Here is a 22,229-nt window from a genome sequence, read left to right on the forward strand (position 1 = left end):
TTCATAAGGCCTACACGTACTTTATATTTAATTATTTATTCTAATCTTTTAAAAATCTTGAATTTCTGTCAACTGAAGAATGTTCAAATTAAACTAACATGCCAAAAGTATGTCAACTTTTCTTTTTTCCCTATATATTTTATTGAAAACAAGACTTATATTTAAAAGGATTTTTGTTGTTATTTTTGTCAGATTTTGAAGAAATTTTTACTGATTATTAAGTATATTCAATTTGCACGTTTTGACATACATTGAAATAGTTTTTTTGACAACTAATATGCAAAATTTCATATTTCAAACACAACTCAAAGATATTCTTTGAAGTGCTCTACTATACTAGCCTACATGTATATCCTCTGCAATATTAGAGCCGAAAAATCTTACTTTAGATTGTAAACATCAAATCTCAAGAACTGAAGGTGGGAAAAATGTTAAAATATGATGCAAAAAAAAAGCTAGAGAAATTCTGAATTTATCAATCCAAATCTTTTCAAAATCGGTCTAGGGGTTATTTTTAAATGAGTCTTTTGAAAAATGTTGGTTTTCGATGAAATATATAGTGACAAGAAAAAATTGACATACTTTTGGCACTTCAGTGTATGTTATGTATAGAACGAGAGAAAATGATGATTTGAAAACACTGTATCAATTTAAAAATTCCTCATTCAAATAATAAAATGAAGTTGTTAGAGGTTCTTAAGTTCTGTGAAAATACTGAAGTGTTTTCTACTGCGTGTGAATTACGCCTAGACAAGCCATCTTTATATATTGTAATAATATGTACTATATCATGCATCTCCACGTGGTATTTTTTTGCCGGATTGTATGATCCCCCTGACGTACACGGCAGAACTATCTTAAATGATTTTTTCCAAAAGTAAGATTTTTTTTTAAATATGCATCTTAGAAACAATAATTGGAAATTGCAGTTTTCAAAAATTGTCTGACTCTAAACGTTGAAATTCAATTAATTTTGTTTCAAGTTGGCAGTTTTTCACAACAATGAGTTTCCCCTTTTATAAAGCGTGAAATCTACATCTTTTGTATGTATACATATAACCATTTTCAAATTTATTTCACGGTCTTATCAAAGTTATTTCAAACTTTGCAGATAAAATTGTTCACTGATTATTACAACGATGCACGCAAAAAAAATTACATTGAATTCTGTAACTTTGATTTTTCCATTTTATGTTCAACTCCTTTAGGGAAAAATAACACAGGAACTGCAACACATTCTTTATGTGATCTGATTCAGTATTTATTTACATGTAGGCCTGCATTCACATACATGTACGGAATAGAACAAAATATCTATATCTAATTTACTTCTACCCCAAAACAGACAAATATGAAAAAAACAATTTATATTGGATTTTTTCACATAAACACTTTTTAACTATATTTTTAATCTAAAAACCATGTTATTGTTTACACAACATCCCCACCGTCACCAACTTTCCTCAAATCAATACTCAGCCTTAAGTCCGAGTTTGTCCTCAAATTTATGCACTTTTTAAAGGATTTTAGTAGAGTTGATAGATTTAAAAAATACGGGGACGGCGAGGTCGCCAATTTTCATCAAATCATTTAATACATTAAACTAGTATTTACATTCACCAAGTATGATTCCCTTTATTTCTCAATCATGTTGATTGTAATTCATAGCTCTGTAGAAACTGACAGGACTCAAAGCTTCACGCCCCCTTAATCGGTTGGTTGAAACCTTCATCAACCTAAGAAAAATCACGGACTGCACGAAATAATCTTGATGACGTCAGACTCAAATCCCCATAAAAGACGATCTGATTGGGGTTTTTTTGGTTTTTTGTTGTTTTTGTTGTATAATATAGTGTTGTACATTTAGAATTATTTAGTCAATTTTATCTGATATTTTTTGCGATCAATTTAATCTGTATTGTTACCAATCCCACATTTGGGGTGGGGGGGGGGGGGGGTGAGCATTTAAAGGGACTTAGACACGATTTGAGACCAAAAATTTTATTTTTATTTTTTATGTATAAAATGGTTAACTGGTGCATTTGAAATGATTGACCAAAAATTGAATGTTAAGGTCAAGTTACAAGCGAGACACTGAGGTAAGAATTGGTTGTTATGTAAACAAAGCTCGAGTTTTATAGTTGTTTACAAAAATGTATTGTAGATAATTGCCATTTCGTAAACAAAATGAATTGTAAAAAAGCAATTTAAACTAATATATTATCTTCATACAAAAGAAAGATACATTTGATTGAAACTTACATCAATAAAACACATATGTAAAAAATGATAATATTCGAGCTTTGTTTACAAAATAAAAAATTATGAACTCTGTATCTTGCTTAAAACATGATATTTGACTTTCAAATTTTGACATATCATCATAAACTTCTATATTTATCAGTATAAACTTTGAAAATGGAAAAATCAAATTTGAAAATTTTTAGTCAAATCGTGTCCAAGTCCCTTCAAACACTGACGGAGATAGGGAACAGAGATAAAACTAGGGCTAGATTACTAGTAACTAGCCTAACGCCGGAACACTAATATTCCCACAGACTGTCATACGTTTCCTAAACAACATGTTACAACTACATGTTATTTATGGGATGCAGATTAGATTTTTTTTTCTAAGTAAAGTTGGCGGGTTGTGTGAATTGAATTCGGAAGGGGGGGGGGGGTGATTTTGCTGCGTGCCTGGTTTACTACTTGAACTAGGAAGTAAGTTGACCAATAAGGCCCGGGTGGCGCAGTCGGTGTGTCAGGATCGTTGTCAAACCGAAAGTTGACCTTTTCCGTGTATAATTTTATAAGAAACGAATTTCGTTTATTTTGGAATTAATGTACATTTTGTAAGTAATTTTTTCTTAGCTATTACATTCAGACATAGTTTTGAGAGAAAATCAAAATGTTCAAATGTTCTGAACACAGTACTATACACAGGCATTTTGTCAGTATAGTACATGTGATATTTTTGATAGATGTACTGTATATGTATACAAACGATATTTTCAAATCATATCATGACAAAATCATCTGATTTTTAATGAAAAAAGATAATCAGTTATACATGAGAATTTTTTTTCAACCAATCCTGAGTATTTTTCTTATTCAAACATGACATGACATGCATTCTGTTTGCGGCTGCGCATTATATGTTGTTACCGTTGTCCCACTGACATCTTGTTAAAGGTATCTTCGACGAGGTATTTATAGGCACGTATGTTAATGCTCTTTAAAAAATAACGCACTTAAAAAAAAAATAAAAGTGTGTTAATTTTGGGACCAGTTCAACGCGCTTTGAATTTTTTTTTCAAAGTGCGTTGATATCGTCGATATCTTCGTTGTGGTATTCAGACACGTATGTTACAACGCACTTTGAAAAATATTTTCAAAGTCCGTTAATTTTAGAACAAGGTCAACGCGCTTTGAAAAAAAAAAAGATCTAGTAAATGATTCCAGATTGTCTTTTTGGTGCTAGAACCATTATGACGTCATAATTGATTTGATGAATATTTTCCCGTACTTTACGACTTTAAAGGAATTATGTAGAAAATAAAACAATATTTTGAAATTCTATATTTAATCACGGTAAAAGTAGTCCCGGTACCTATATTCAATTTGACATCATTTTAAAGAGGAGGCCAAGAGCTTGTTTAATGTCGTTTTTGGAGAGACTGTAGGCATTCTAGATATATTTCGTTAGTCAAATATGAACAAAACTCCGAGATTTGTTACTTTTATCCTTCATATTTCATATAAGATGGTTGTTTAAAACATGATTTTTCATAATGTTTATCAAATATTTAAGCCCAGGTACACCCTATGAAACAAAGATATTGTTATGAAGCATCATTAAAAGAATTTATATCTTGAATTTCATAAACCTGTAGGCACCTTTCATTAACTAGATCTTGATCTTAACGCACCTTTAAAAAATATTGTTCAGGGTTTGGTCAAAATAATTGATACTTTAAATTTTTATTATGTAATAAGAAATCATTCTTTGAGTATTATGAGGTGATAATTGTGGTTAGGGCTTGATCAAATCCAACTAAGGCCGAATGGTCTTATGATAGATTAATAGGAAACGTTAGTTATGTTTATAAAAAAAATATGATCTTTTAGAACATCAGTGCGAAAGAAAAAAGAAAAGAAAGAAAAAAGATGTACAACCTAATGCTTATTGTTTAGTTATAATGATTTAATGGTTGTCAATGTAACTTTTTAATAATGCAGTAATTTGTTTGATTTTAATTTAGAAAGAGTGCTTATGTTGAATCACTTCTTGACTTCCAGATTCTTTAACATACCATTCGAGAAATTAATGTTTGGCCAGCTCGTTTTTTCAATATCACTGAACTTAATTTAGCGTATTTCTGTTTCCGTTCTTATACATTTACTTCAAGTTGCTGAATATTATATGTTTTGGAAGGAAAGATGAGGGATAGAAGACCGTCTTCCTGTAATCAATTAAATGATGCACATGTTCTGGTAAATTGACCAGTATCATTGGTTAGCCCACATCCACCCCCCCCCTTTCCAGTTCTTAAATACGGTAAATGATATTCACTAGTGTTAACAAATCATCATACTATCAACAAATTAGAAATTCAATTCCAGACTTTGTTATTCATACATATTTTTTCAAAGTGCATTAAGTGTCTCGATAACAAAAAAAATGTTGTTGTTGTACATTCATAACACAGTTTGAAAAAACTTTTCAAAGTGCGTTAACATAATTGGTTATAAATCCCAAATTACTCAATCCGGGCGGGGAGGGGGGATAATTCAGATCATCAAATACTCTTAAAGGGACATGGTCACGATTTTGGTCAAATTTTATTTTTCTGTTTTTATTATTTGCAATGCTTTAGGAATGCCTTTCTAATGATCAAATAAAATTTGGGTGCCAGTCGTTGAGTTTTGAGCAAGATACAGGGCTTACAATTCTTTCTCATGTAAACAAGGCTCGTGCCCTGTTTTTGTTTACATAGGTTCCATATACCAGTAAAAAATCTTTTTGAAGCTGGTTTGTAAATCTTATCATTCATTTTAAGCATAAATAAACAGTTCCTAACGATTAACACATTCATTTTAGGCCTAAAACTGGAATTTTCGCTTTAACATTCAAAATGTAAACAAAAGTTTTGTTTACATAGCGAAGAATTGTAAGCTCTGTAACTAGATAATAACTCACCGAATGACTCTCAAATTTTGGTTGTCTATTACAAATGCCTTGCTGAAGCATTGTAAACATTTAAATCGAAAAAATAATTTTTGACCAAAATCGTGACCATGCCCCTTTAAAAGATTTCCTAAGATTGTTCCCAAGATAGAAATTTAAGATATTTAAGATATGCCTAAGTTCTAACTTAGGAAGTTCCTTACTAGTATATCGATCATGTAAATTCTTTTCAATATGTCACGGATGTGAACTTTCTAAGTAAACGTAAAAACTCATTCCCTTATTCACCTAGACTAGAAAAAAATTTAAAACGTGTGAATAGTGTAGTGCCTATGTCCATGGGCTGAAATTACCGGGTATGTATAATATCTTACCTTCACATGCATACACGAGTAGATAAAAATAACGTAATATACCAGATATTCTTTGAAAACGGTCTTTTTTTAATTTGAGAGATCGCAGTATACGGTATATTCCAAAATGGAATACAATACTCACATGCAGTGCCAAGTAAGATTTGGAATGGAAAGGTGTGGAACTTTTAAACTAAGTTTAAGGTAACGCGTGTTTTCTTGTAATGGTTGATATAAGAATGTTTTTTCACAAAAGGAAACATCGCAAATAAATGCATCTTGGCTGATAGAGCAAGCGAGGATAAAAGGCAACAATTTCTTAATGAAACAGCAATCCCATGGATGATTTAACATCGACATACCTAAATCATTTGCCGGTCACTCTTACCCCTCCCAACAAAAACTGAAATAAAGAACCCCTCATCCCACCGCAAAGAAAACACCTCAAATTTCTTTCGTAAAAGAAAAGCTTATGGTGGAGGGGTAGGACAAATCATCCAGTCATTCTGTATTTGAGTTCTACTTAGTATTTATTCCTGTTTTTATCAAACTGCTTAAGATATCAATGATTCTCGGGAATGACTAATTTCATTATCATCAGTGCACTAGCTATAACAATACCCGCTACCCATCTGCGCGTGCGACCTGATTATCTAAAAAAAATGTTAAAATTAAAAGTCTACACGAGAGATGTTAATTAAAGAAATATATGTATATTTTGATTGTTCTAAAATTTTCAGTTAAGAAGTAAAGTGAATAAGTCATAATGATTTGTGTATTTTTGTATTTTTGTTCAACTTTAATGTGTATGTAATTCATTTCAATACAAAATAAACAGTCGCCATATTGTGTTTGTTCCAAAGACATCGATTTACCTGTCTTAAAGTTAAGACATAACTTAGGAATTTCATAAGATAAGACAAGAATAGTGAAACGGGTAAGTAATGAACTTTGGAAAAAGTTCTTTCCTAAGATATAACTTAGTCCTAAGTATGCTTTGTGAAACGGGCCCCTGAAATCTCTTAGGTAAAATGGACAGGAGCTATCTCTCTTACACCAGAACATTATTTTATTTATGGACAAAAACATTTTTCCAGACAATCTTGACATTGTATATAAGTAATTTAGACATGCATTTATAAAAAACAACATTGAAGGTCTAACATATCTTGTTTGCAACTAGCAGGATTGTTTTCAGTTACTCTGGAAAGAATACCAAACAGTCATGTATCCAAAAAAGAGTCTTGGAGAACTCATGTTTACAAAACAAAAACAAAAAAACAAACAAACAAATATGTGTATGAATATGTATTTGATATGCAAAATACAAATTTTATATCATTAGTCGATCGGTCGTCTTCATTTTCATGTATGTATTCTAACAAATTAATGAGATTATAAAATATTGACATTTCGGACATCAATGTTTACAGGGTGTGCAGTCGGCTCTTATGATGGCATCTAGAGATGAAGCCCAGGACCTCGTGGAATGTAATCTGTGTCAGCAACCAGTCTCGTTTTTCTGCAGACGATGCGGGGTTAATCTCTGCGAAACCTGTATCGCAAAACATCTACGCGTGAAATCTAAAAACGGCCATGACATTGTAGATTACACCAGCAAGGATGATGACGACACATGCCACTGTGATTCCCATCCCCAAAACGTTTGTTCCGCATACTGTAAAACTTGTGATGCTCCGATATGCATCCTCTGTGTATCTATCAAACACAAATCGCACGAAATGTCTGAGCTGTCCGATAAAATTGAAGAACTTTTAAAAGTTATCGCGAAGGAAAATGATCGACTTCAGTCATCCAAACATGAATTAGAAAGAACTCTGGATCACACGACGAAGATGTTGTCCTCGATATCCTCATACTACAAACAGAGGAAAGATCAAGTTACAGCCCATGGAGAAGAGTGGCACAAACAGATCGAGAATACCGTGAAGAAACTTCACCAGGAACTGGATGACATGCAAAAGGAACACGAGGCTGTACTACAGAAACAAAAGAAAGAGTTTGAGGAAATGATTGGAAAAGTGAATGAAATCAACGGGAAAACAATAAAATTACAGAAATCTAAAAACGTCACGGAAATGCAGACATTCATACCAGTCATTGAGAAACAAGAAACATTGAGCGAGTTCTCTCTGTATTCATTTCCGACGTTCTATGAATGTAAAATAGATGCAAATTATTTGCAAACTTATTTCGGGTACGTTGATAAAATGCAGAAAAAGAAAACGTCGCTCTTGGAAAATAAATTCAAAGATAATGATTTACCGGGTAGAAGAACATTAAAGGTACCAAAGGTTACTTCTGTTATAGACACTGGGTTCCCTGCTGATGAAAATCAAAACCGTCTGCTTGACATGGCCGTTACCGACGATAACAAAGTGTGGATGGGAGGAGCAAGCAGAGAACTAAAGTTGTTTGATCTCCAGGGACACCTTCAACACACCGTCAGCATTAATGACCATGGCGTGTACATATGTATGTACAACAAACATGTAGTGTACATTAATCAACCAAATAAAGCCGTGAGAATGATATCTGACACCGACTCTGTGGTGACGATGTTCACGACCGAGGACTGGGTGCCATTTGGCGTCACAAGCGCGGCTTCCGGTGATCTGCTGGTCTGTCTCCTCAAAGACGATCAGAACAAAGTCGTCCGATACAGCAGTACCGGTACCGTGCTCCAGGAAATCCAGTACGACTCTCAGTGTCTACCTCTGTACAAAGACGCGACTTACGTCACTGAGAATGTCAACGGGGACATCATTGTAACTGACTTTAAGAAAAACGCAGTCATTGCTGTTGATAGATTGGGCATATTCCGGTACTCGTACTCGGGTGTTACAGGTTCTAGAGTAACCACTGATTCTGTCGGTCACGTCATTGTTACAGACTATCTCGGAAACAAGATTCACATGCTGGACAGAGACGGGCGATTCCTGAGGTACATCATTCCTGAAGGAGGAATGTACATTGCACGCGCCGTGTGTATCCTTGGTGACGGTGAGATGATGGTGGGAGAGTGTAAGACCGGAATCGCCAAAATAGTCAAATTCTTAGAAGAATGAAGACATAATGCTATTTTTCAATCTGTTACAATAACAGTATTGGGTATTGGACAAGTATGACTTGGTTGGACTACATGCACAAGTTGTTAAATTATATTGCATTGTATGGGATTGCTAAAAAAACTATTCAATTTCGTCACTTGGTTTAAAAACATTTAAACGCGAAAATAATGGTTTCTACATGCAGTATGAATTATAAATCATATTTGATTAAGCTCTATTGCTAATGAAAAATTTTGTTTTAATTTTTTTTTTGTAACAACGAAATTTGTAACTGCAAAAATTTGGACGGCATTAGATATTCTGTCTGAAACGGGTTGAGGGAAACAACAAAAACATACGTATACGAGACTGCACGAAATGATCATAATGATGGCAGAGTCAAATTTTGATTAAATACGATTTGGCCGCTGCTCTTATATAACGTACTGATGTACATCGACTATAATTTAGTTAGTTTTACTTTTCACGATAAAGTAAAAAGAAGGATGTACATATAAACAAATACTTTCTTTAATGATTAATGCAGTTAACGAAGGTAGCAATCATTACAGAAAAAATACGTTTGTTTTTACTGCAATGTCACCATCTTCATATCCCGCATGAATCACCAAAGAAAGCATTTTATTTTTTATTTACTGTCAAAATGTTGCACAGAAGTAACCGCCATATTCCGGATCCGTATATAAAGAAGTTACCATGGTAATGAGAACTATAGCTACTTGGAAGTTTATACTATTTAGCCCGTTTAAGTATGTACAGTCCGTGCTCTCGATATAGCTTTACACGAATCGCTCAATCAAGAAAAAAAACCGCACGCAATTTCAAAATTAAAATTACAAAAAAGACATCAATGAAAGTTGTAAAATAATCAACTTTTCAAATATTTTTTTAAAATTTAATCAGCTAAACAATGGATTACAAAGTAGTTTTTGAAAGTCAATTAAACGTTTATGAATACGTTCACACACATGTGCTTCGTTTCAATGGGTCGCGTGATTGTATATTTTCTAAAGAAATAGAAAGAAAATACGTTTTAATAAATGTATTCTCTTTTAATTCAATTTAAAAAAAAAATGATAATAATAATAAAAAAATTAAACGGAAAATGTACCTGTCTTTATTGCTGAAATATCTGTGAATAAGTAAAAACATTTTAATTATTAGATAAAATCGACTTTTATAGACCTCGTTTGAATGCTATTCATTATGAAAAAAATAAGATTAACATTCCCGATCGAGTAAATTAAATTTTATTTTTCTATTCCCCAATGCGGTCTGTTTTCCAAAAATCGACTTTCCCCTACGTTACCGTTACATCTTCACAGAAAATGTCTTGATTAATCATTTTTGGGAGTTTTGATTTTAATCAACTCTCCTATGCAGTTACTCAGACAAACCGAAAGTGAAACAGTGTTTGGACCTCAGCACAAATCATTGCTGCTAACAAGACTTAGTTCTTGAAAATAATTGATGAATTCGATGTAATGTATGCTAAAGCATTGTTTTAAGGAAAATTATTTATAAATACCTTGAAAATAGTCAGATTTTAAATGGTACGAACAATTTAAATATTTTTTGTAGTCGTATGTATTCTACGCCAGAGTTCAATATAGTCTCGTTCAACTCGACGCTCGGCTGAAATATTTCTATCACTGATACATAGTTTGATTGAATTAATTTTATCTTTAAATATTATTTAACATTAGTCATATGGGGGTTTCTCGATCGACATTCTTGTCGAAAAAGTCCAAAAATTCATATTATAAAAATGTGCGTAATTCAAATTAGAAACTACAGGTACTTGTCATGCAAAATAACATATCATTGATTTTAAAATAAATAAACATCGACAAAATCAACTCCCATCAGTTCTCCAGTACTTTGATTTTTCTAGGATTTGTGAAGATTTCATTATTGAACTTATAAGGTTGATCATTTGTTCGACTGTTTCAACTGTCTGTAACCCAAAGCAAGTCGTATATTTTACAAATCATGCATATTTTGACCACCCGATTACCGTTAATGTGAAATCTGCCAAATAGTTTTGAAGTGTTTGGGACTACTAGTCGCATAGAGAACTCGGACCAATGACCAACCCAAAGTTTGACTATCGCTGTCTTCCGTGCGGTATATAGTTTTTGGAAATACTTCTTATAAATACCTACAAAAGGCGTGACCTAAATTCCTTCCCTCTCCGAAGCGAAGAAAATCGACCCCCATGCGTTGGAATCGACTCCCCCCTACTTTTTGTCGACTCCCCCGCGTTAGGGGTTGTTTACGGAGAAATTGCAGTTTTTAAAAATTGTCTGACTCTAAACGTTGAAATTCAATTAATTTTGTTTCAAGTTGGCAGTTTTTCACAACAATGAGATTTCCCTTTAAAAAAGCGTGAAATCTGCCTCTTTTGTCTGTATAACCATTTTCAAATTTATTTCACGGTCTACAAACTTTGCAGATACAATTATTCGCTGATTATTACAACGATGCACGCAAAAAAAAAATTACATCGAATTCTGTAACTGATTTTTCCATTTTATGTCCAGCTCCTTTAGGGAAAAATAACACAGGAACTGCATTACATTCCTTATGTGGTCTGTCCAACGTTATTGCTTCCATCACTTTTTGATGATTTTTAATAAAAATACACATACCTGTGAAAGAAATACAGTTGAAATCGATAAAAGGGAATACATGTATATCCAAGATATCTTCATTGAACAATTGTCATTTTTCACTCATAAAAGTTCATAGGAACAAAAACAAATTTCTTACGGAGATTTTTAATGGGAAATGTTTAAATCTTTTCTCTATTCGGAAGTACTCAGGATACCTCGCGCAATTTTTCAACGTTATCATCCAGGCTTGTTAATGGCTGATGCAATGCAAAATCTCCGTAGACTTTCGATGTTTGGATGTGTATTGAAACCTGAAGCGGTAGAGGGGGCGTTTCAAAACAGATAATCTGGACATTTTTCATATTAGTGGATGAACATAGTTTGAGCTCAAAGGTATTTATGATTATCGAAATATCAAGCAAAAAGTGATGGAAGCAAAAACTTGGGACAGAGTATAAGTATTTATTTACATGTAGGCCCGCATACGGAACAGAACAAATTATCTATATCCAATTTACTTCTACCCCAAAACAGACAATTTATATTGGATTTTTTTTCTTCACATAAACACTTTTTAACTCTATTTTCAATCTAAAAACATTTTATTGTTTACACAACATCGATCCCACAGTCACCAACTTTTCTCAAGTCAATACTCAGTCTCAAGTCTGAGTTTGTCCTCAAAGAACAAGATAGGATAAGGGTCATTTTTGGCCCCCTCAGCAAAAATGTTCATTTTACTACCATGCATAGTATTGAACTCAGTAATCAACATGGTAGGACTTTTTTCTTGGTAACCCTTCAGTATAGTTGCCTAGCAACAAAACAAACGTGACCATGGTTTCGTTCTAAATTAAGAAAAAAACCTCTTCATTCAATTGGGAAATTTTAAGTTACTGTTATTTGATTAGCATAAGTTTATTTAATTGAAGTACCAACATAAATTAATGCATTAAATGCATAAAATTATTTACTCAGCTTTTCCATGGCAACCATGGATTTCCTTAGTAACCAACTAAATAACTTCTATTTCAAGCCCGATTGCATTCTGAGAAGTATACAAGTTAATAAAAAACTTTAAAAAGCTTTTAAATAAATAATGTAACATGGTTTTTTTTTACATTAATGTTCATTACATTGTGTTTCCTGTTACCAAAAAAACATTCCATACATGTAGAATCATGCAATTCAAAAGATATGAGTGAGGGTTCTGTTATTAAATAGATAAAGGAAACACCTTGTTTTTTTTACTTATATGGTAGTTACAATAAATTACGTATTTATCATCCTTCTTTTTAAAACTTTTAAAACTATCAATAACATTAACACATCAAAAGAAAAACGTAATTTAAATTCAGAAATTCATTTATTCAATGACTTTTTTCGGTAACCAATTAAATAATATTTCTAGCCCAAATACAAACAGCATGCACAAGTATAAAAGGTACCTAGTATTTAAGGTCAGACGACACGTTCCTCAATTTTAGATAACTTTTTCCAGGAATTTGTTAATGGTTTACTACTACTTTGACAAGCTTTCTTGCAAAAAATTAGAATACCTTACCAGGCATTTCTGCAAAATACTAGAGTATGCAATTTCCTATATAATCTTTTTGAAAATACACTTGAATTGCTGATATAAAAATTAATACATCTACAGCACATCTCCGCCGGGGCGGGGCTTTGAACTCACGACCTGTAGAACCTATAGTGAGCGGCCACGGTTCTAACCACTCGACCATGTACACATATAACCAAATTCAAGTAAATTTTGATCATTTTTAAAGTAATTATAAAATAATATTTTTTATTGGAACTCTTTATTACGAGGAGATACAAAAAAGATTCTCGAGGAACGTGTCGTCTGACCTTAACACTGCAGTTATTTTTTCCCTTATTTTTTCTACATATTGAAATGTGCATGTTTCCTTGCTACACATTCAAGAATATATGTGTTCACAGAGAGAGAAAAGATAATGTACAAAATAGTATCATCTATTATATTTCAAATCCAACGATTGGTACCTGTACATGTAACAAAGAATAATACATATCTCCCTAAAGTATTAACAAACATGAATGAAACACATGTAAAAATTAGTATCACCCATTATACTTCACATATAATGAGTCAAGCAAGCACACATAACATGTAGTATTCATATTAAAATAATGGTTTCAAGAAATCATATTATAGTCAACAACATTGTGATTGTACATGTACACATGTTGCATACACATCAAAGAATTCTTCACAACAGGCTACATGTAAATTAGATAATCAACAGAATTTAACGTACTATCAACAGAATGTATGGTACATTCATGTACATTAGCAAATACATATAACAATTACATGTACATATGTGCACTTTAAACGAGAAATGAACATACATGCATTGCCAATCATGACACCAATGAAGGATAAACATAACTATGAATTGGCTTTAAAATTATTACCTTGATAAACGAAAAAAAATGGCAATTTGGCAACTTATTTGAATGGGGTTTTTTTAGAAGTAAAATAATGTTGTTTTCCAAAATAGCATGCGTCTCTGTTAAGACTACAGATGAAGCAATTGTGTCAAGTGATGTCTTCTATAAAAAGTTACTGTTATGACAATTACATTTCAATTCAACAGTATCTGCTACACATACTAACAATACTGTAACAATGAATTGTATTTTAAAACATCTGTACAACATGTTGTATTAATACTCAGTAAAGTTGTAATTGGCTACTTTTAAAAATCATGTTTTTATATCAAATACAATTACCGATATACACTGTATTACAATTCTATATTAAACAAATTCAGTATGGCACTTAATGATTTTGACAGATATGATTGTATGATCTAGTATAGTGAAAAACCCAACCCTATTTTGAAAAATGAAATATTATAATTATTTTAAAAGCAATCTCGGATTTTGCAGCAGGCCAAGTTTACGCCAGTAACTTGCGATGTTACGAGTATGTTTCACCTGCGCCAGAGGATCGCATCCTGTTCTGCACAATCACGTTATCTCTGAATTTAAACTGATGAAAACAATCGTTACCCATAAACCCAACTACACATTAATTTCAAATAAATTACATATTTCTTACAAAATTAGGCCCAATGATGATATACATGTATATTTTTTTGTCCTTTAAAAAAATAGAATATAATCTCAATTCTGAATGTGAATAATTTGATATCAGAATATTAAAAAAGGAACTTCTAAACAAAATGTTTTGATAAAATATATTTTTTAAAAAAATGAAAATTTCAGAACATTTGACACAGAAGAAAAGTTACAGCTAGTATATATTAAAAAAAAGGGATGAACATTTCTGACCAATCATGCCGCCCATAAGGAGAGTAACAACATGAGTTGGCCAAAAAATGTTACCTTTTTTAAAACTAAATAACAACATTTTATATGGAAGCATACAATTGTAGATGGAGATTTTGAGACATATAATGCTACAGTATATATATGACAGTTCGTATAATCTAAGATTTATCAGTTTACCTTTAGTCAATTTCGGAATAAAGATACATAGTAATTGAATGTTGGAAATTAAATCATTTTGTACTAAACATATAAATATGAATGATTCAAAGTTTATTCCTCTACAGACGAACTGCACTCAGACAAAGTATCAAAGTCAGGAATATCATCCGCATCCAATACAGACTTAGAGAAACCGAAACAATCAGAATTTTGCTGCTGGAATCTCTGATGTCATAGGTACCAGATAATGCTGGCAATGTGTGCACAACACCCTACAACTCTTGCTCCAACCTTGCATGTACAATACCATCCTGTTATTTATCCATCTTAATTGTATTCTATGAACGATATATGCGAAATATTGTTGCAGCGACGAGATTGGATTTTCACTCTTAGAAGATTTTCTTTGATTTTGCAAACCTGCAGTTGGTAGGCATTTTCCTTATCCATATGCTCTCTTGCATACAATGGTGCTTGTTTCAGCTGATATACACCAAGTGTAATCTGTCTCAGTTTGTCCTCTGACAGCACGGGGAAATCATTCAGGATAGAAGATAAGCCATCTATATCTGTATAAATGCTTCTTTTTCTAATAATCCCTCATTTTCAACCATGGCTTTCACAAGATGTCCCTGTCTACTCTTCTTCAACATTTCTTCAGCAAGTTGTATATCACATTGTGAGGAAGCAGGTGGCGAACGATACTTTTTGCATATTGCAGCTACAATTCGCAGAAAATCTCCAAGATGTGGAATATAATGATTGGACCCAACTTTATCAAAAAAGCGCCACTGTTTTTATCTTCCATTAATGCTTTCCACTATCCATCTTATCTTTGTAATGAGGCGACTGGCATTGGCATCTTCTGTAGTATGCTGCTTGGAACCTTTCTTCAAATAAACAGGCATTTTTACTGATAGACCCCGTTCTCAAGTCTCAGTTTCTCCTCAAATTTATGCACTTTTTTAAAGGATTTTAGTAGAGGATTGAGTTGAGAGATTTAAAAAAAATGGGGACGGCGAGGTCACCAATATTCATAAAATCAATTAATACAGTAAACTAGTATTTACACTCACCAAGGATGATTCCCTTTATTTCTCAAGTATGTTGATTGTAATTCATAGCTCTGTATAAACTGACAGGACTCAAAGCTACACGCCCCCTTAATCGGTTGGTTGAAACCTTCATAAACCTAAGAAAAATTACGGAATGCACGAAATAATCATGATGACGTCAGACTCAAATTCCCTTAAAAGACGATCTGTCAGACTTGATTGTTTTTTTTAAACTATGTAGTGGTGTACATTGAGAATGGTTTAGTCAATTTTATCTGACATTTTTTATTTATTATTTATTTATTAATTGTGTAACAGTATTGTTACCAATCCCACATTGGGGGTGCGGGCGGCGATTAAACACCTACCGGAGATAGGGAACAGAGATAAAACTAGGACAAGATTAACTAGCCTAACGTCGGAACACTAATATTCCCACAGACTGTTATACGTTTCCTAAACAACATTTTACAACTTCATGTATTTATGGGATGCAGATTAGATTTCTTTTCTAGGTAAAGTTGGCGGGTTGGGTGAATTGAATTAGGAAAGGAGGGGGTGGTGTTGCGAAACGCCCCTTTGCTGCGTGCCTGGGGCCCGTTTCACAAAGCTATCTTATGACAAATATCTGTCTTAAGACCAAAATTTGTCATAAGTTTTTATCATAGCTGTTTCACAAAAGTGTCTTAACTTATGATAATCTTAAGATTGTTCAAAATCTTAAGACACCCAGATACTTCTCTTAAGTCAATTTTAAACATGGCGGCGGCCTATGTTTTGATAAGAAATAGGCAACCTAAAGGCGTGAGCGTGTATTCAGGGACAGTGCTGAGATTCTGAGAACTAAGTAATTGCCATCTTTCCTTTGAATATTGTGTTCATTCAAATTTTATTAAAATTTCAAAATTGTTTCTTTTGCTTTATATACGGCTAATGATAAAGTAATAGTAATTTAAAGATATTTCATAATTTTAATGCGAGACATGCATTTATATACACGTATTTAGGAGGCCAAATGGTCAGTAAATTACAATTTTGAATTACTATAGAAAAAATTAAGATTCTATGGTTTCAGAATTATCATTTTATATTTTTATAGATTTATCTTTCAAACATTCAGCCTCCTTAATAATCATCAATCAATAAAAGAACACTATTTTCTTCACTGGTTCAAGTTGTTTTTATTGTTCTTATCAAAAGAAAGTACAAAAATATACGATACATTATAAAGTATCCAGTAATGTTATTAACTATATATTTATACTGCAGATTTCGTAAATAAATTCTTTACAATTTACTGATTGAATTTTATGCAATCGCTCCTAAAATAATTATCTTAAAATTATTTTAAGATAAGTTAAAGTTATGACAGCTTTGTGAAACAGCTATGTCATATCTTATGATAATCATAGGTCAAATCTTATGACAATCTTAAGACATGTCTTATGATAAATCTTATGACAGCTTTGTGAAACGGGCCCCTGGTTTACTACTTGTTAACCAATAAGGCCTAGACTGGTTCGGTGTCACTGATTACGAGCGCACATTGTATACTCGGATTGCGCAGTCGGTGTGTCAGGATCGTTGTCAAACCGAAAGTTGACCCTTTTCCGTGTATTATCTTATAAGAAACGAATTTCGTTTATTTTGGAATTGATGTGCATTTTGTAAGTAATTTTTATCTAAACTATTACATTCAGACATAGTTCTGAAAGAAAATTAAACTGTTCAAATGTTCTGAATTAAGACAGTATATACAGGCATTTTACATGTGATATTAAATTTGATAAATGTATATGTATATACAAACGGTATTTTCAAATCACATCATGACAAAATCATCTGATTTTTTAATGAAAAAAGATAATCAGTTATACATGAGAATTTTTTCAACCAATCCTGAGCATTTTCCTTATTCAAACATGACATGACATGCATTCTGATTGCGGCTGCGCATTATATGTTGTTACCTTTGTCCCACTGACGTACATCGCGCTATTTTGTTAAAGTTGTCTTCGACGAGGTATTTAGGCACGTATGTTAATGCTCTTTAAAAAGTAACACACTTTAAAAAAACAATAAAAGTGCGTTAATTTTGGACAGTGCAACGGGCTTTGAAAAAAAAATTTAAGTGTGTTGATATCGTCAATATCTTCGTCTTGGTATTCAGACACGTATGTTAAAACACACTTTGAAAAATATTTTCAAAGTGCGTTAATTTTAGAACCAGATCAACGCGCTTTGAATTTTTTTTAAATAGAGCCTTGATATCGTCGATATTAACGCACCTTAAAAATATTGTCAATGTTTGGTCGAAATAATTGATACTTAATTTTATTAAGTAATAAGGAATCATTTTTTGAGTATAATGAGGTGATAATTTTGGTCAGAGCGTGATCAAATCCAATAAAGACCGAAGGGCTTTATGATAGATTAATAAGAAACGTTAGTAATGTTTATCAAAAACAATATGATCTTTTAGAACATCAGTGCGAAAGAAAAAAGCCCTATAACCTAATGCTTATTTTTTAGTTATAATGATTTAATAGTTGTCAATGTAACTTTTTTTTATAATGCAGTGATTTGTTTGATTATAATTTAGAAAGAGTCTTTATGTTGAACACTTCATGACTTCCAGATTCTTTTACATACCATTGGAGAAATTTTAAAATGTTTGGCCAGCTCGTTTTTCCAATATCACTGTACCTAATTTAGCGTATTTCTGTTTCCGTTCTTATCGTTTACTTCAAGTTGCTGAATATTATATGTTTTGGAAGGAAAGATGAGGGGTAGAAGACCTTCTTCCTGTAATCAATTAAATGATGCACTGGTAAATTGACCAGTATCATTGGTTAGCCCCCACCCCCACCCCCACCCCCACCCCGTTCTTAAATACGGTAAATGAGATTCACTAGTGTTAATCATCATACTATCAACTATCAACAAATTAGAAATTCAATTCCATACTTTGTTATTTATACATATTTCTTCAAAGTGCGTTAAGTTTCTCGATAATAAAAAAAAGTGTTGTTGTACATTCATAACGCAGTTTGAAAAAAACTTTTCAAAGTGCACTAACTTGGTTATAAATCTCAAATTACTTAATCCGGGCGGGGAAGGGGGGGGGTTAATTCATCAAATGCTCTCAAATAAATGGGACTAACTTTAAGATGTTTGGTTTAAAAACAATTTTGCTGCGATAAAAGGGGGCTACGTGCCTGGTATGCAATCTCTTAGGTAAATTAAAGTTAATGAAATGGACAGGAGTTATCTCTCTTACACCAGGACATTATTTTATTTATGGACAAAAAACCCCATTTTTCCAGACAATCTTGACATTGTATAAAAGTAATTAAAACATGCATTTATTAAAAACAACATTGAAGGTCTGACATATCTTGTTTGCAACTTGCACGATTGTTTTTATGAAAAAACAGTTGCTCTTGAAAAATACCAAACACTCATGTATCCAAAAAAGTCTTGAAACTCATGTTTACAAAACAAAAAGAAACAAGTATTTGTACGAATATAGATTTGATATCATTTGTCGATCGGTCGTCTTCATTTTCATGTATGTATTCTAACAAATTTATGAGATTATTGACATTTCGGGACATTAATGTTTACAGGGTGTGCAGTCGGCTCTAATGGTGGCATCTAGAGATGAAGCCCAGGATCTCGTGGAATGTAATCTGTGTCAGCAACCAGTCTCGTTTTTCTGCAGACGATGCGGGGTCAATCTTTGTGACACCTGTATCGCAATACATCTCCGTGTGAAATCTAAAAACGGCCATGACATTGTAGATTACACCAGCAAGGATGATGACGACACATGCCACTGTGATTCCCACCCCCAAAACGATTGCTCCGCATTCTGTAAAACATGTGATGCTCCGATTTGCATGCTTTGCGTTTCTATCAAACACAAATCGCACGAAATGTCCGAGCTGTCCGATAAAATTGAAGAACTTTTAAAAGTTATCGCCAAGGAAAATGATCGTCTTCAGTCATCCAAACATGAATTGGAAAGAATTCTGGATCACACGACGAAGATGTTGTCCTCGATATCCTCGGTTTACAAGCAGAGGAAAGATGAAGTTACAGCACGGGGAGAAGAGTGGCACAAAGAGATCGAAGAGGCTGTGAAGAAACTTCACCAGGAACTGGATGACATGCAAAAGGAGCACGAGGTTGTATTACAGAAACAAAAGAAAGAGTTTGAAGAAATGATCGGAAAAGTGGATGAAATTAACAGGAAAACAATGAAACTAGAGAAGTCAAAAAACGTCACAGAAATGCAGACATTCATACCAGTCATTGAGGAACAAGGAACATTGAGGGAGTTCTCTCAGTATTCATTTCCGACTTTCTATGAATGTAAAATAGATGCAAATTATTTGCAAACTTATTTCGGATACGTTGATAAAATGCAGGAAAAGAAAACTTCGCTCTTGGAAAATAAATTAAAAGACAATGATTTACCGGGTAGAAGAATACTAGATGTACCGACAGTTACTTCTGTTATAGACACTGGGTTCCCTGCTGATGAAGAGGATAAGAATCGTCTGTATGACATGGTCGTTACCGACGATAACAAAGTGTGGATGGGAGGAGCTAGTTATGAACTGAAGTTGTTTGATCTCCAGGGACACCTTCAACACACCGTCAGCATTACTACCTACGGCTTGTACTTATGTATGTACAACAAACAAGTAGTGTACAGTGATCATCATCAAAAAGCCGTGAAAATGATATCTGACACCGACACTGTGGTGACGATGTTCACTACCGGAGACTGGGAGCCATACGGCATCACAAGCGCCGCATCCGGTGATCTACTGGTCTGTCTCCAAAAAGACGATCAGAACAAAGTCGTCCGATACAGCAGTACCGGTACCGTGCTCCAGAAAATCCAGTACGACTCACAGTGTCTGCCTCTGTACAAACAGGTGGTTTACATCACTGAGAATGTTAACGGGGACATCATTGTAACTGACTGGGAGAACAATGCAGTCATTGCTGTCGATAGATTGGGCATATTCCGGTACTCGTACTCGGGTGTTTCATCTTCTACGGTAACCACTGATTCTGTCGGTCACGTCATCGTTACAGATTTTGACGGTAACAAGATTCACCTGCTGGACAGAGACGGGCGATTCCTGAGGTACATCATTCCTGACGGAGGAATAAAAGATCCACGTGGCGTGTGTGTCCTTGGTGACGGTGAGATGATGGTTGGAGAGTGTCTGACCGGAATTGCCAAAAGAATTAAATACTTAGAAGATTGAAGACATGCGAGTGTTATTTATCAGTCTGTTACAATAATAGCATTGAGTATTGGAAAAGGGTTACTTGCTTGGTCTACTTGCACAATTTGTGAAACTATATTGCATTATACATATTGTAGATTGATAAAAAAAACTATTCTATTTCATCACTTGGTTTTAACATTTCAATGCGGAAATAATTGTTTTATATACAGTATGAATTAAAAATCATGATTAGGGAGGTACATGTATATCGTATTCCTGGATGTCTACTGAAATGCATTTCCGAGTTAGGTGGTCCATTTATTATTTTTTTGTCACCTTAATTCGATTATTTTTCTTGGAATTTCCCCAAGCGGAATTTACAAGTTATGCGTTTATTTTTAATTTTCAACTGAGGTTGGTCTAAAGCAACTGAATAGAATTTAAAAAACTTCGTAGTTAATAATGAAAAAAATACAGATATGCTAATTTGCATGATTTTGATGTTATGGTTTTTTTCTGGGACTGTCCCTTTTTCTGTCCCTTTATTTAATTATTCTGTGTATTCGGTGCATATGATACCATTGTGGTAACGCTCTTCGCAAATTTAAGAACTTCGAGAAAAAAAACCACCCAAAGATCGCACTTCTAACTTACTTTAAAAATATCTTTTAAATGGACAAAGTCAAAGTACTTTTATAGAAAAAAATGCGTTATGAGTTTATAATCAACATTTTTCATGACTGAGACCATTAATGCTATTTATACCGTATTAAATCAGTGTTTCAAAAGAACGAAATGTTTGGGGGGGGGGGGGGGGGGGGGGTCGTCAAGCTACATATGTACATATGTTAAAACCTGTCTTCAAATTATACAATTTAATATTCAAACGCATGTAGTTAAACAATTACATGCTTTCTTTGTTGATTCATGAGGTATCTCAAACTGGTCGTTTGTCAATGACAATGGACTTCATTCTCAATAATAAACATTTGAAAGATATTAAAAACAAAACCTAAAGAATATTGGAAAGTAATAAATAAGTCTAACAAAAATAAAAATTGCCAAAATCAATCGGCAATCGGTATTGATGATCTTTATCAGTATTTCAGAGACTTAAACCGGTCTCCCGAAATAAGCGATGAAAATAATCACATGGTTGATAATGAAATTGCT

At 33.2% G+C, this 22,229-nt stretch overlaps 2 protein-coding genes across 2 annotated transcripts; both read left to right on the plus strand.

Moving 5' to 3' along the window:
• The first annotated feature begins 2,728 nt into the window (after positions 1-2,728).
• On the plus strand, positions 2,729-9,637 carry LOC128177118 (uncharacterized). Its single transcript, XM_052843682.1, has 2 exons — positions 2,729-2,852; positions 6,975-9,637. The coding sequence occupies exon 2, from the start codon at positions 6,993-6,995 to the stop codon at positions 8,628-8,630; it is 1,638 nt and encodes a 545-aa protein (XP_052699642.1). The 5' UTR covers positions 2,729-2,852; positions 6,975-6,992; the 3' UTR covers positions 8,631-9,637.
• A 7,683-nt stretch (positions 9,638-17,320) lies between these two features.
• On the plus strand, positions 17,321-21,597 carry LOC128177095 (uncharacterized). Its single transcript, XM_052843645.1, has 2 exons — positions 17,321-17,471; positions 19,434-21,597. Exon 2 carries the CDS (start codon positions 19,452-19,454, stop codon positions 21,090-21,092), a length of 1,641 nt encoding a protein of 546 aa, XP_052699605.1. The 5' UTR covers positions 17,321-17,471; positions 19,434-19,451; the 3' UTR covers positions 21,093-21,597.
• Positions 21,598-22,229: the final 632 nt, after the last annotated feature.

This window comes from Crassostrea angulata, chromosome 3 (assembly GCF_025612915.1).
Source record: "Crassostrea angulata isolate pt1a10 chromosome 3, ASM2561291v2, whole genome shotgun sequence".
Lineage (NCBI taxonomy): Eukaryota > Metazoa > Mollusca > Bivalvia > Ostreida > Ostreidae > Magallana > Magallana angulata.

Excerpts from the sequence above, each read along its gene's own strand:
- LOC128177118 (XM_052843682.1), top strand. The coding sequence starts at position 6,993 with ATGATGGCATCTAGAGATGAAGCCCAGGACCTCGTGGAATGTAATCTG.
- LOC128177095 (XM_052843645.1), top strand. The coding sequence starts at position 19,452 with ATGGTGGCATCTAGAGATGAAGCCCAGGATCTCGTGGAATGTAATCTG.